Raw genomic sequence first — 12,332 nt, forward strand, 5'->3', positions numbered from 1 at the left:
TAAAGTTTTGCAACACACAGGGCAATGGATTTGTTTGTGTTTTTGTAGTGGTGCTTTTAAAGAAATTAAATTCATTTAAAATTAAATATTAAATAAAAATTAATCCATCACACAACAATAACACTGTTGTCTGTGTTCTTGGTTGTTTGTATATAATATATATATAGATATATACTGTACTGTATATACTGTGCATTTTATATTTTTACTGCTATTTTATTGCTTTCTATTATTCTATTATTATCTTATTGCTTCTGTATGCTGCTGTAGCGGAAAAATTTCCCCTCTGGGATTAATAAAGTAACTACCTAACCTAACCTAAATTAAGGAAAGACAATTATTATTATTTTTTATTTAACACTCAAGAAATGTAATTCTATTTCAATAAAAAAAAAAAATTATTAAAGGGAAAAGTAATGAACATTAGACAAAATGTCAAACAAATATCTGAAAGGATTTGAACCCTCGGCCCCTTTTCCCCCTCGAGTGAAACCTGGGGGGCACTAGGACCCGTCGTGTCTCTTCTCCCCCGGAGAGAACGTGTTTCAAACACAAAACAAGATACGTCACCGTTATTTACTTCCGTATTCGTTTGAAACCCCGTTGTTAGACCAGTTTAAAACCAGCGTTCAGATAGGACCTAAAAGGCCGGCACGCATCCTAAATTGAACGACACACTATATACGAAGCGGGGAGGAGAGGGAGGAGGGTTAACGTCTTCTCCGTGCGCGTTAAAGGTTTCATTTCTTTAGCAGAAGTCGCTGAACGTCGCGACGAGCTTAAACGACTTTAGCTTGCGACGGTCGGTTAGCGGAGGTAACTTATCTTGTCGGTTCAACTCTTTGTGGGTCAAATGTCTTCCGCTTCCTACGTCTCCCCGCTCAACCGTGTGCGCTGCCTGGTAGCCCCTCTGTGTCTGCGTCAACTCGTAAGTAATCACTTCGGCTCAGGTGATAATTACTGTCGATTAATCAGATGATATTTACTGGATATTCTGGAATTGATCATTTTAATTGGGTTAGCCATCGACAGCAGCACGCCGGCTCACTAGTCTGACTTGCAGAGGTTGTTTTTTTTTTGTGTGCTGCTGCTTCTCTTTAACCAGCTGATTCCAGTTACCTCTCTTATCTAATTGCTCTCTTAAGTTATTTACGTAGGCTTTTTGTTGTTGTTGTTGTTTGTCTGTGATGTTTAACAGGTGAAGGAGGCCATAAGGGAATCAGGGGGAAGAAAAAGAGCTAACAACACTTAAAAGTTATTTAATGGTAACGGTGTGAATCCATTGATTGTCTTTGGCTGCACGTTTTAACTATTATTTGAATGAAAGAATAATCACAGTAAAATCATTATTTCAAATCAGTTACAATTATATTTGATGGAGACGGAGAGAGGAAAAATGCCGAAGGGAAGGTGTTCCCAATAATTTGTACATTTTAATGTGTGATGATGTGCTTCACTTCAGTATTAACTCCTGTTGCTTCAGGCCTATTTAAATATTGCCCACTTACAAAAAAAAACTGCCTGTCAGGGGACCCGCAGTCAGTCACGGTCACCTGGCAGTGAAGCATCGACGTGCTGAAATGAAATGACCCCCGCCGCTGCTGCGGCTTTGTGAGATTGACCATCCCCTTCTTGCCCCAGGCCAACCTGACCGCCATGTCCGGAGGAGGAGGTCCTGCCGTGGTGATGCGACTCGTGGCCTCTGCCTACACGGTGGCCGAGAAGGCCGGGGCCATCGTGAGGAAAGTGCTGCACAGCGGAGAACTAGGCATCGTAGAAAAGGTTAGGACCCCGTCGACGTCTCGGACTGAACCGACCCAGCCTGTGGCCGGCTGGACACGAACCTGTAAATGTTGTCTGCAAGTGGGAGAAAGGGGGGAGGGGGAGGTTAAAGCAGGGAATAATATGGGAATAACACACCGGTTGGTGTGAATTGGTTATAATCCTTTTGCGTTCCCATCCGTACCCTCTGCACAGACGGGAGCCGACGATCTGCAGACCCTGGCAGACAGACTGGCGCAGCGGAGCATCTGTGCTTCACTCTCCAGGCGTTTCCCCAAGATCACCATCATCGGAGAGGAAGTGAGCGAACGCATGGTTTTTATTTTTGACAGCTACGCCCAGAGCAGAGTTTTATTCTGGCGTTAACCTTCGGGGAGGACGAAGACTGATGACCGCCAGTGTCTGTCTTATCTGTCCGTCTGTCTGTTTATGCAGGATCTTCCAGAAGAGGAGCTACAGGAAGATCTCATCGAGGATGGCCAGGCGGAGGAGATCCTTCTGAAGAGCTGTCCAGCAGAATATAGCGGGCTGAAAGAAGAAGAGGTAGTAACCCACCAACGGATTCAGAAATATGACGTGCATCTTCGATAGCGTTCGTCGGGATCGGCGGCTGAACGAACGAGCGTTTTCTCTCGTTTAAAAAAAAAAAAAAAATCTCTCGCGCGGTCCGGCGTGCTGTGGTGTTTGTTAACTTGAACGCTGTTCACGTACTGACTCTGATTGTGTCTGTCTGAATCTCAGCTGGTCGTGTGGGTTGATCCTGTCGACGGCACGAAGGAATATACTGAAGGTAGGCGCCCCAAACACACTTGTTGAAAAATCGGCCTTTGCGCGTGTGCGCGTGTTTCAAAGTTCATGCTCTCGACTTGTTAATGTAATAGATTACAGAACAATATCACCACGGCACTTAAAGGTAGTTCCTGTTTACCTGACGAGTTTTTGTAGAATATTCAAATTAGGTGTTTATTGTTTGGACCGACAGTTTAATAGCAGTGTGCTGCATTAGCTGTGTTCTTTTGTCGGGGACACTTTTATCGGTCATTACCTTTACATCCAGAGTTTTGATATCTTGTGAATTGAATTTGAATTTGAGTTCCTCGTGAAATAATGAGTTCATGTAAAAAAAAAAAAAAAATGAGCAGAAAGAGAAGTCTCGATAAAAGGACGTAACGAACGAGAGAAGAATCAACATGTCGGAGTGAACGATTCGATGGAAAGGCTTGTTCACAGCTGCTTCAATCCCAACGCACGTCTGAGCTCGTATGAAGTGTCGGGGAGCTAAGAGCTCCTCCTCGGTTTGGTACCCGTTGCGTCTCCTCTCCGCGTATTATCTCCGCTCCTGCTTTTCCAGCCCGTCTCTCCTCGCCTGGAGATGTCTCCCGTCTCCGAGCTGCGGCCGCTCTGCTACCAGCGATGGGGGTGGAGGGGGGAGAGGAGGGGGGGGGGGTGAAAAACGGCTTCGCTGAGCTTTTTTTTTTTTCCCCCCCTGTCCGCTCTGCGTGTCGATGGCGAATCGAAATACGTGTTCGCGAGTGAAATAATAGCAGTGAAAGAGAGTTCAGAGCGGCTTCCTGCTAACCTCCTCCCCGCTGCTTTCCTGATCTGCAGGGTTCCTGGATAACGTGACGGTGCTTATCGGCATCGCGCACGCAGGCAGAGCCATCGCCGGTGTCATCAACCAGCCGTTCTACAACTACCAGGTACCAAACCCAACTTCCGTCACGCGTGGCTGCGCTGCGAAAGATGTCCGCCTGGTTAGTTGTGACTCTCCCTCCTCCTCCTCCTCCTCCTCCTCCCTCCTCCAGCTCGGTGCAGGAGCGTCTTTAGGCAGGACCATGTGGGGAATACCGGGACTGGGCGCCTTCGGGTTCCAGCTGCGGGAGGTGCCGGGCGACAGACGAATTGTCACCACCACCCGTTCCCACAGCAGCAAGGTGGTGACGGACTGCGTCGACGCCATGGAGCCTCACGAAGTTCTGAGAGTGGGCGGCGCCGGGAACAAGGTGAGACGGGTCGCCCGGAAGTAACGTTTGAGGCCGGAGACCGAGCTTCTGCTCCTCCGATCGCCCGCCTTGGCCAGAATCGCCCAGTAAAAGCCGGGGCGCCGGCCGCGTCGTTTTCTAGTCGCCAGTCGGTTCGGTAAAAGCGATGGCGGGTTTGGCTCTTTCCAAACTAAAGTTCAGATCAGCGGCCGGTCGACGCGGACTTTTACGCCCTCTTGAGGTCGGCAGACCGAGGACGGAGAGCGGGTCGACGCGCGGAGAGCTCCCGCTCAGCGACTCTTCTCTCTGCAGATAATCCAGCTCGTCGAGGGGAAAGCTTCCGCTTACGTCTTCGCAAGTCCGGGCAGCAAGAAGTGGGACACCTGCGCCCCCGAAGCCATCCTGCGTGCCGTCGGAGGTAAATTCAGTCGGTACCGGAAGGAGTCAAATGCTAAATCTTTTTTTTTTTTTTTTGTCGTTGTTTTTCTTTAAGGTTTCTAAAGTGTTTCGCCAAATATAAATTACACCATCTGCTCTTTTTGCTCACGCAGGCAGACTGACCGACGTGCGCGGGAATCTGTACCGCTACGACGCCGACGTAAAGCACATGAACTCCGCCGGCGTCCTCGCTACGCTGCGTAACCACGAGTACTACGTCAGCAGAGTGCCGCAGTCGGTGCAGCGAGCGCTCGAGTCCCGTTGAGGTCCGCCTTCGCGTCCCTCCGGAGGCGGCACGGAGGAACCCGACGATCCGCCCGCAGACGAGTTCGTGGGCTCTCTCTCTCTCTCTCTCTCTCTCTCTCTCGCGCGTCAAAAATGTTCACAATCGCCTATTTTTGGACTCCTGCGAATCGACGTGTCGTTTTGACTTTTGTGTCTCATTCCCACCAAATGTAAATAACCGTTCGCAAGACGGCATTTTGAAATGCCGCCGTTTGCGCACGCGGCACTCGCTCAATGAGAAACGAAAGCAGAACAGCGGGCTCAACAGCACTTCCATTTATTTCACTGGTTCGAAACAAAACAAACCTCTGAACGTCCCAACGTACTGTTTCCAACCCGGAGGCCGATAGATTAACGGCAAAACGGAAAGGCAAAATTCAAATGAATAAAATCACGTTGGTTAAATGTTTCGTCAGTGAGTTGGAAATTATTTTTTTTTGTTGTTGTTTTTTGTTTTTTTACTGGACTTCGATCGATAACCGCTAACTGGGAACGGCGTGATCTAACTGGCCGAATGCCAAACAACGAACGAGACGCCACCGTCCGGACCCGGTGGTTCGGGCCTCCGAGGCGACGACGTTTCCAGAGCGGGAGACGTCGACGTCCGCTGGCGAGCCTGGGAACACGGCAGAAAACGAACGCGCTTGACGACTGCTTCTCAACCCCGTACTTTAAAGTCACGGCCCAACAACGACGCCGCTTTCCTTCTGTGCGCCGCCCGTCTTTGCTCTCCTCTCCTGCACATCTACTGTATTCGCCACGCCAAAAACTGAACCGTTTACGCTGCCGCGTCTCCCCCCCCCCCCCCCCCCCCGTTTTAAACCAACAATGGAAATCCCGCTGTTTTAATAACCGCACGCGCTCCTTCGATCATAAGAGGGATTAAAAAACAAACAAATTGCGCAGCTTGGCGTCGGTTTGTGGGAAAAAGTGGCCGGAATCGTCGATCTGACGAGGCGCGTCGACTGTGTACGAATGCCCGTCTGAAAGTGTCGCGTAGTTTAGCTGCGGCCTTTTTGTTTTAATTGCCTTTGCGAATGTGTTGCCTGCTTGCGTGCGGCAAGATTTCTGGCAATATTTATTGCGCTCGTGTCGTCGAAAATCTCCGGATTTTATCGATATCTCCGCGGGGAGAGAAAACATTCTTGAGTCGTAGGGAAAGTCGCAGCTGTCGCGTCTACCGGGTGATCCCGAAAGGTGCATTTTGAGATTTTGGAAAATATGCTTCCGACGCTTCGTGTCTTGTCTGTTAAATCTGTAGTTAAAGCCAGCGGCGGGTGAACGTGGTTTAACACGACCGGAAACAAGGAAGTGGCTGAAATGTCTCTGCTCTAATGAAACCCTTTCCACCTACCGGCGCTTCTAAAGATCGCTAATTAACACGATAATATCTCGTTTGTTTAATCTGTATAAAAAATTTAAAAAAAAACCTAAGTGTAACGGGACAAACCGACTCTTTCTGGAGGTTATGAGCCTCTTGACTATTGGTCAGGTTGGGACCGGTCATTTTCTATAGCCTCCACCGGTTGCCAGGCAACGGGTCCTTTAACAAGAAACCGTCGCAGATTGGACTGTTGTGCAGATGAATCGAACAAGATGCAGCACGTTAATAAATGTGTGAATTTTGTCAGCCGGGCTAGCCGTTTCCCTTTGTTTCCAGTCTTCGTGCTAAGCTACGTCAACCGTCTCCCGGCAGAAGGGTTAGGGTCCATATTTGACAAGAGGTGGCGTCAATCTGGCGCCGTGCGAGAACACGGAATGAGCATATTTCCTAAAATGTCAAACCTCGTAATACTTCAGCCAGTGTAAAAGCGGGAATCAAGACGAGACGGGAAACGTTTGGCCCCGTATGCCGAGAAAATCGGTGGATTTGTACGGCGGCTCCGACGAAGACCTCGTCATCAATCACACAGGCGTGCATGCGTTCACAGAATCACGACGGAGATCGTTAATCTAAAGGCAGAGAAGCATCTTGCCCACCCCACTAGAGGTTGGTGTTAATACTCCTGAATGGGCTGAGTAGTAGAAGTGAGGGCTGAGTCAATACATACCATGGCATCAAAAAAAAAAAAAAAAAATGGAAAAAATACCACTCACGTGTTCATAAAAAGACCCACAGAACAAGCAGAAAACACTCCGGAGTTTGTATTTACACATGAACAAGCTGACTGAGAGAAGGCTGGCGTGTTTGAGGCAGCCTGCGGGGGACGTGGGCCGTGGACCAGCCGGGGGCGGAGCCGGGGAGCCGGGCGGCGGAGCTGGAGAGCCGGTGGCCGGCCGCTCACCTCTTTTTAGGTGCCTGAACGGTACGAGGCGGAGTGACAGGACGTCCTGAAGTCACCCCTCCGTACTGGTACTTTGCTTTTTTCTCTGACGGCTTCAGGATCTGAAAGAAAGAAAGAAAAAAAAAAAAACACGACGGTGTTGATAAATCCGTCGACGGCACGTCGAAGGTGAAAGAAGCGGCGAATTCTCTACCTGGAAGGAGCACATCAGAGACTCGTCCACACTCATCATGCCGCCCGCATTGTCGAACTCTCCGCAGTAGTTGGGGGCAGAAAACAGTGTCACCAGCTGTCGCTTTGCAAAGAACTCGTAGCCGTCTTCAACAACCTGCAGGGCAGACGGAGACGAGCTGAGACGTTTAGTTTATCTGCCACCTGCTTTGATAACCGATCAACCGTTTAGGTCGTTTTTAAAAGGGGAAGAAAAAAAAAAGTACTTGTTCAAACTCCGTACATGTGAATACTTTGGGTTTTTTTTGGCTTTCTGTGATACTAAACTGAATATCTCTGCGTATTCGACTGTTGCGGAGTTCAAGCAATCATGGACTTATATGTCGTAAATAGGACCGATATGTGACCATAAAAGCTACAAGACAGCAGAGATGCACTTTCGTGGCAAAATTTATTTGGCTAAATGTGTTTATAATACGTCTTCGACTGTTGAGAGTAGCTTCATTTCTCATATATTTTATTCACTCAACCAAAAACACACTTTCCCATCAGGTTATTTTACTACAATTATTTATAGATCTTTAGAAAACGCATTGTGTATTTTGAATTGGCACAAAACAGGCTTCCCTGTCGCGCCGTATTAAACAAATGTGAAACTCTTAATTCGATTCTTTCTTCACATTAAACCAATTAAACTCAAGTCATTATAAAGACTACTTTCAATTCTGCGTACATATTTTCTGTCAATTTCGAATAAAATTAGTCCAATTTATTTGTCTTGATAAAAGTGACATCTTATCCTCAACTCGATCACTTTTGACCCCAACTACGAAGCAGCGCGAGCGTCACCTGATGTGCTCGACAGATGAGGTCCAGGTCGTGGCGGTTGAGGAACTTGCTGACCACGTCGGCCCCGAAGGTGAAGGAGACCCCCCGGTCGTTCTCCCCCCACCCCTGGACGTCTTTGTCGGGGTCCGACCACAGCAGGTCACACAGCAGGCCTGGAGCATCCGGTCACAAACACAAGTCGGTCACTGACGAATAGATATTCTGGGGAATACGGATGATCAACCTGCCGCACGCCGAAGTGTTGAGGGAGGGAACGGTGTGGGGGAATATCACTGGAGCGGTCGTTTTAATTTACGTTTCGTTGAAAGTGTTCAACCTCTGGAGACTCGAGACGACGGTAAAAAAAAAAAAGAAAAGAAAAAGAACTACAGGAAAGAATCATTAATCATCTCTGAATTTTAAGCTGTGTCACTTTAGGTATCGAAAGACGATTATTTAATTCTGCCAAAAGAATATAAAGCATTCATTTTATACCACAGCAAAACTTTGACATGAAATAATTTATATTACAGTGCGGGACTTTAACTTTTCGGTCAGGGCTTATTAATAAGTACGTTAATAAATCTGAAGGGGCATATGAGCGTGTTCATTCTTACCATTAGCGCCAATTATACTCAAGTCAATGAACAAACCGCTAATCCCAACTTTGTCTCCCTTTAGCTAAGTAATTCGAACACGGAGGGTAACGGACCTGTGTCTGGGACGTCAGTGGGTCTCATAATGCGTCGGATCTGTTCCATGGACTGCAGATCGGGTGAGAGTCCTGAAGGGAAAGAGGGGTTGCATTAATAGCGTGTCGCATCGCAGCAAACCCTGCGTGTATGAGGCGGAAAGATGGGCTGAAAATAACGTAAAGAACGACTTCACGCGCTGTGAACTTAACGCAACAATAATACAAAGAAGTGAAAATTTGAACGTCACATTGTAAAGCCATCCCTGTAAATTATTACAATGATTAAAATACGCAATGCTGACAGTTACGCAACGCTCTATTTGAATTAAAGTTGCCTGTTTGATATCACGGCTGCAAATTATTCATTGCCGTGTAACGGAGATGCTTCACGAACCTCCGTGGCAGCAGAAAATCTTCTCGTCAATGATCGCAGCGATGGGCAGACAGTTAAAACAGTCTGTGAAGGTCTTCCAGAGCTTTATGTTGAACCGGCGCTTGCCTGAGGAAAAAAAATCAAGGAAATGTAAGAGGAAGCGGAACAAACGCTTAGAAAGTCGGCTTCTAACAGAAACCGCGTGGATTTTTAGATTCAGGCGTGATCCGGTGTCATCGACAGTAATCAGAAATGTTTTCTTGTATTTGGGGGCAAAAATAAGCGGTCAGATCGTCAGAGTCTTGATTCTCTGTTTTACAACTTAGAGGGGGGGGGATGGCATGTTTGCAGTAAAGACTAAAGAATTGTTTATTCTAAGTTTCTGATACTGAATTTATATTTACATGTTATCACAAAAAGCACTAATACTCGCGTTTGAGATGGCTATAACCATCAAACGTTTATATTTGACAGAATTTAAGCTGGGCAGTATTTCGCACAACAAACGGTGATGTTTCCCCGCTTACACTCGTCGTAGAAGCCGTAGATCCGGTTGATGGAGGCACACTCGTGGTTCCCCCTGAGCAAGAAGAAGTTTTCTGGGTATTTGATCTTGTAGGCGAGCAGCAGGCAGATGGTCTCCAGCGACTGCTTGCCTCTGTCCACGTAATCCCCCAGGAACAGATAGTTGGCCTCCGGGGGGAAGCCTCCGTACTCGAATAGCCTCAGGAGGTCTGTGTACTGTCCGTGGATGTCACCTGGAATTAAATGTTCAGCTGACGTCTCGCCGATGTGTAACGTATTATTTGTAAAGAACCGATTCACGAGTCTATGTGAAGTGAATTAAATACTGCGCATACATTTCTTCCAAAGTGTATTAGTTACACTACTGTGACGTAAAGGGTCGCAGGAGTGTAACTAATGTACTTTGGAAGAAATGTTTGTACTAAGAACCTTGAAAGTATAACAACTGATCCTTTTCTGTGTGCTTTAAAAAGTGAACACTTAACGAACGTTCTCACCACAGATTTTGAGAGGAGCCTCCAGTTCTAGCAGAATCGGCTGACTCAGGAAAATCTCTCTGGATTTGATGCAGAGCCCCCGAACCTCCGCCTCCGTCATCTGCACGACCTTCCCTGGACGACATCCTCGCACTGCGAGGCAAGAGGTAAAAACACTTATATCAATATTTTGATATCAAATTGGATTTGATCCACATCACCTATCTTTTAACTATATGATTAAAGAGAGTGATCCATAAAAGTAGGTTTTATGTGGCTCCGGTTTTATTCCAGATTCGCTGCAAAATATCCACTAGAAAATATGAAAATTAATAGCCACGGTCTCGTATTATTGCTTGTATTAAAACACCATATATTATATTAAAAAAAAATTGCATGTTCAAAATCATATTCTTCGTCCTTCAGCGCAGTAGTTTTCTACTCTTTTGTTTTGTTTGTATTGTGGATTACAGAGAGCTGACCTTTGCATTATCTTTGCTACTGGCCAGACTTTCGATTTACTCAAATCAACACGAGCTCTCATGAACTGGCAAGTGCAGGAATGAACAGCTTGTTGGCTCAGCTGGAAGCGTGTGGTGAGAGAGTGGGTGAGGGCGGTGTTGTCCAGGGAGGACAAAAAGTCTAGAGGGCAGATTCATGTATAAAGAAAAAAACAAAACAAGGTTGTTGAGTAATGTGATAGCGCTGGCCGTGACAGGAAGGTTGATCACTGATTGCATACAGTAAGAGCAAGTTAAGTGCATCGATAAAAAGATTTAAAATAAACAAAAAGTGATATTGAATTCTAAAAAAAAAACAACTAAAAAAAAAAACCTTCAGTGTTCAGTTAGTGTGGTGAGCAGAGGTCCAGAGGGGTGTTATGAGCACGATGACTACACAAATGTTATTATCTGTGTCTGTGAGCTTCAGGCAACAGTTTCTACTAAAATATGTTTCAGCCTGAATATCCTAAACAGCTGGGGAATAAGTGTCCAAACTAGTTATTCTCCTCCGAAATCCATTTCAATTGTACCATTATTAAATTACAAATAGCCGTATAAGTCTACTTATAAAAACTTCCCCTCGGGGATTAATAAAGTATATACCTACCTACCTTATTGTTTAGACTGATGAAACAAATGTTTTGTGGGACATTTAGTAGCACTTTTTTTTAGGGTCTTGGCTTAGTCTTGTTTTTTTTTTGTTTTTTTTCTAAGGTTGTAAATATTCATAATAATACATGCACCTTTTAAATCTATATAATGTGTTCAAATTGTGTCCCACATTTCACATATCCTCATTATGTTCTTTGCTCATTTATAAGTTAACACAAATGGAATCAGATGTAACTTAAGCACAGCACCAGTCTGCAGTTAGTTTCCACCACAGGTAAAATAAATATATAAAAACAAACAAACAATAGAAACACGCCGCATGCCTGTGTTATTAATTTGAAATGGCCCAGTTATGCAGGCTTTTGTGATCTCCTACGTCAGAGGGGAGGGGGGCGTGTCCGGGCAGGTAGCCGACTCGTTAGCTGACTCGCCTTAGCAACGGGAGCAGTTAAGTGTTACTAAGCAACGTTTAACGGTTATATCCGTCCACTCCCTTCGTTAACGGAAGAAGAAACACCGACCTGCTTGTGTCACTCGGACAAGTTTGAGCCTTAAATGACGTTGAGTCGCGACCGTTGATCGGTTGACGTGGTTAGTTAGCTCTCGCCGCAGGACGAGGGCGCGCTATTTTTTTGTTTGTTTGTTTGTTTGTTTGTTTGTTCGCCACTCTGCCGATTTACGCGCATCGGCGAGGACTTAACGTTTAACGGGCAGCACGAGCGGTACGTCGCTACCGGTGACGGTAACGGCGTTGGTTTTTAACGGTTAGCTCGCGGCGTGCTGGTTTGGACGCGCGATAGCGCAGGAAAAAACGGATTTCTAACACACCGAGGGAGGCGGGGGGCTTACTGGTTTAAAATAAAAAAAATAAACAACAATACGAGCCTACCGTTCAGTCATTTTTTTCTTCTTCTATTAGGCACACGGGAAGACAAAAAAAAAAAAAAAAAAAAAGCACCGCAGAGCTGACGTACCTTCTAGTAGTCGAGAGATGAGGCTGTCAACGTTCAGCTCGCTCTCCGCCATGTTTCTGGTACCTCGCGCAGGAATGCGCGCGCGGGCTCCGCTCTGCCCCGAGCAGTGACTCGCAGGCTTGAGGAGGAGGACGAGCCTTAGTGGTCGCTCAGCGTGGAGGGAACACGCAGTCAGATGCTTTACTTCAGTTCAACTACCAGTACAGAGATGTAAAAAAATAATAATCTATTACGAGTAAAAAAAAAAAAAAAAGTCCTGCGTGAAGAATTTGATTTAAGTAAAAGTATGTAAAATTGTAGTTTTAAGTCTCAAAGTGATGGCTGCTGGTTTTGCCCCTCTGACTGATATATTGTTAGATATGACATCATAAGATTAATAATATAGATTTGCAGCTATTTCTGAC

At 46.1% G+C, this 12,332-nt stretch overlaps 2 protein-coding genes and 1 long non-coding RNA gene across 4 annotated transcripts; 1 reads left to right on the plus strand and 2 right to left on the minus strand.

Annotated features, from left to right (window-relative positions):
* Nucleotides 1-613: 613 nt before the first annotated feature.
* bpnt1 (bisphosphate nucleotidase 1) lies at nt 614-4,537 on the plus strand. 2 transcript variants are annotated; one of them, XM_069708502.1, is made up of 10 exons: nt 869-928; nt 1,199-1,265; nt 1,642-1,782; nt 1,978-2,082; nt 2,218-2,325; nt 2,524-2,572; nt 3,391-3,482; nt 3,588-3,785; nt 4,077-4,182; nt 4,316-4,537. In XM_069708502.1, exons 2-10 carry the CDS (start codon nt 1,263-1,265, stop codon nt 4,465-4,467), a joined length of 954 nt encoding a protein of 317 aa, XP_069564603.1. In that variant the 5' UTR covers nt 869-928; nt 1,199-1,262; the 3' UTR covers nt 4,468-4,537. The 2 variants fall into 2 exon arrangements, with proteins under 2 accessions (XP_069564602.1, XP_069564603.1); XM_069708501.1 differs by lacking the exon at nt 1,199-1,265 and having other exon boundaries at nt 614-928.
* Nucleotides 1,244-2,053, minus strand: LOC138626683 (uncharacterized). The gene is made up of 2 exons (XR_011311317.1): nt 1,967-2,053; nt 1,244-1,857 (listed from the first exon to the last, which is right to left on the minus strand). It is a non-coding gene; the product is annotated as an uncharacterized lncRNA (long non-coding RNA).
* Nucleotides 4,538-6,272: 1,735 nt separating the features above from the next.
* On the minus strand, nt 6,273-12,032 carry LOC138626684 (serine/threonine-protein phosphatase PP1-beta catalytic subunit-like). Its single transcript, XM_069708503.1, has 8 exons — nt 11,929-12,032; nt 9,861-9,992; nt 9,366-9,596; nt 8,860-8,964; nt 8,484-8,555; nt 7,793-7,944; nt 6,966-7,100; nt 6,273-6,873 (listed from the first exon to the last, which is right to left on the minus strand). The coding sequence occupies exons 1-8, from the start codon at nt 11,978-11,980 to the stop codon at nt 6,769-6,771; spliced, it is 984 nt and encodes a 327-aa protein (XP_069564604.1). The 5' UTR covers nt 11,981-12,032; the 3' UTR covers nt 6,273-6,768.
* Between the last annotated feature and the right edge of the window lie 300 nt (nt 12,033-12,332).

Source organism: Brachyistius frenatus, unplaced genomic scaffold (genome assembly GCF_029030835.1).
Source record: "Brachyistius frenatus isolate BFR_SWC_R1_liver_20210118 unplaced genomic scaffold, ASM2903083v1 Contig_76, whole genome shotgun sequence".
Classification (NCBI taxonomy): Eukaryota; Metazoa; Chordata; class Actinopteri; family Embiotocidae; genus Brachyistius; species Brachyistius frenatus.

Bases quoted from the DNA above. Each gene is read 5' to 3' on its own strand.
- LOC138626684 (XM_069708503.1), bottom strand. From the start codon at position 11,980: ATGGCGGAGAGCGAGCTGAACGTTGACAGCCTCATCTCTCGACTACTA. The intron at 9,993-11,928 runs GTACGTCAGCTC...CTTGCCTCGCAG, and splicing joins CATCTCTCGACTACTAGAAG to TGCGAGGATGTCGTCCAGGG. The intron at 9,597-9,860 runs GTGAGAACGTTC...ATTTAATTCCAG, and splicing joins GGCTCCTCTCAAAATCTGTG to GTGACATCCACGGACAGTAC.
- bpnt1 (XM_069708501.1), top strand. From the start codon at position 854: ATGTCTTCCGCTTCCTACGTCTCCCCGCTCAACCGTGTGCGCTGCCTG. The intron at 2,083-2,217 runs GTGAGCGAACGC...CTGTTTATGCAG, and splicing joins TCACCATCATCGGAGAGGAA to GATCTTCCAGAAGAGGAGCT. The intron at 2,326-2,523 runs GTAGTAACCCAC...TCTGAATCTCAG, and splicing joins GCGGGCTGAAAGAAGAAGAG to CTGGTCGTGTGGGTTGATCC.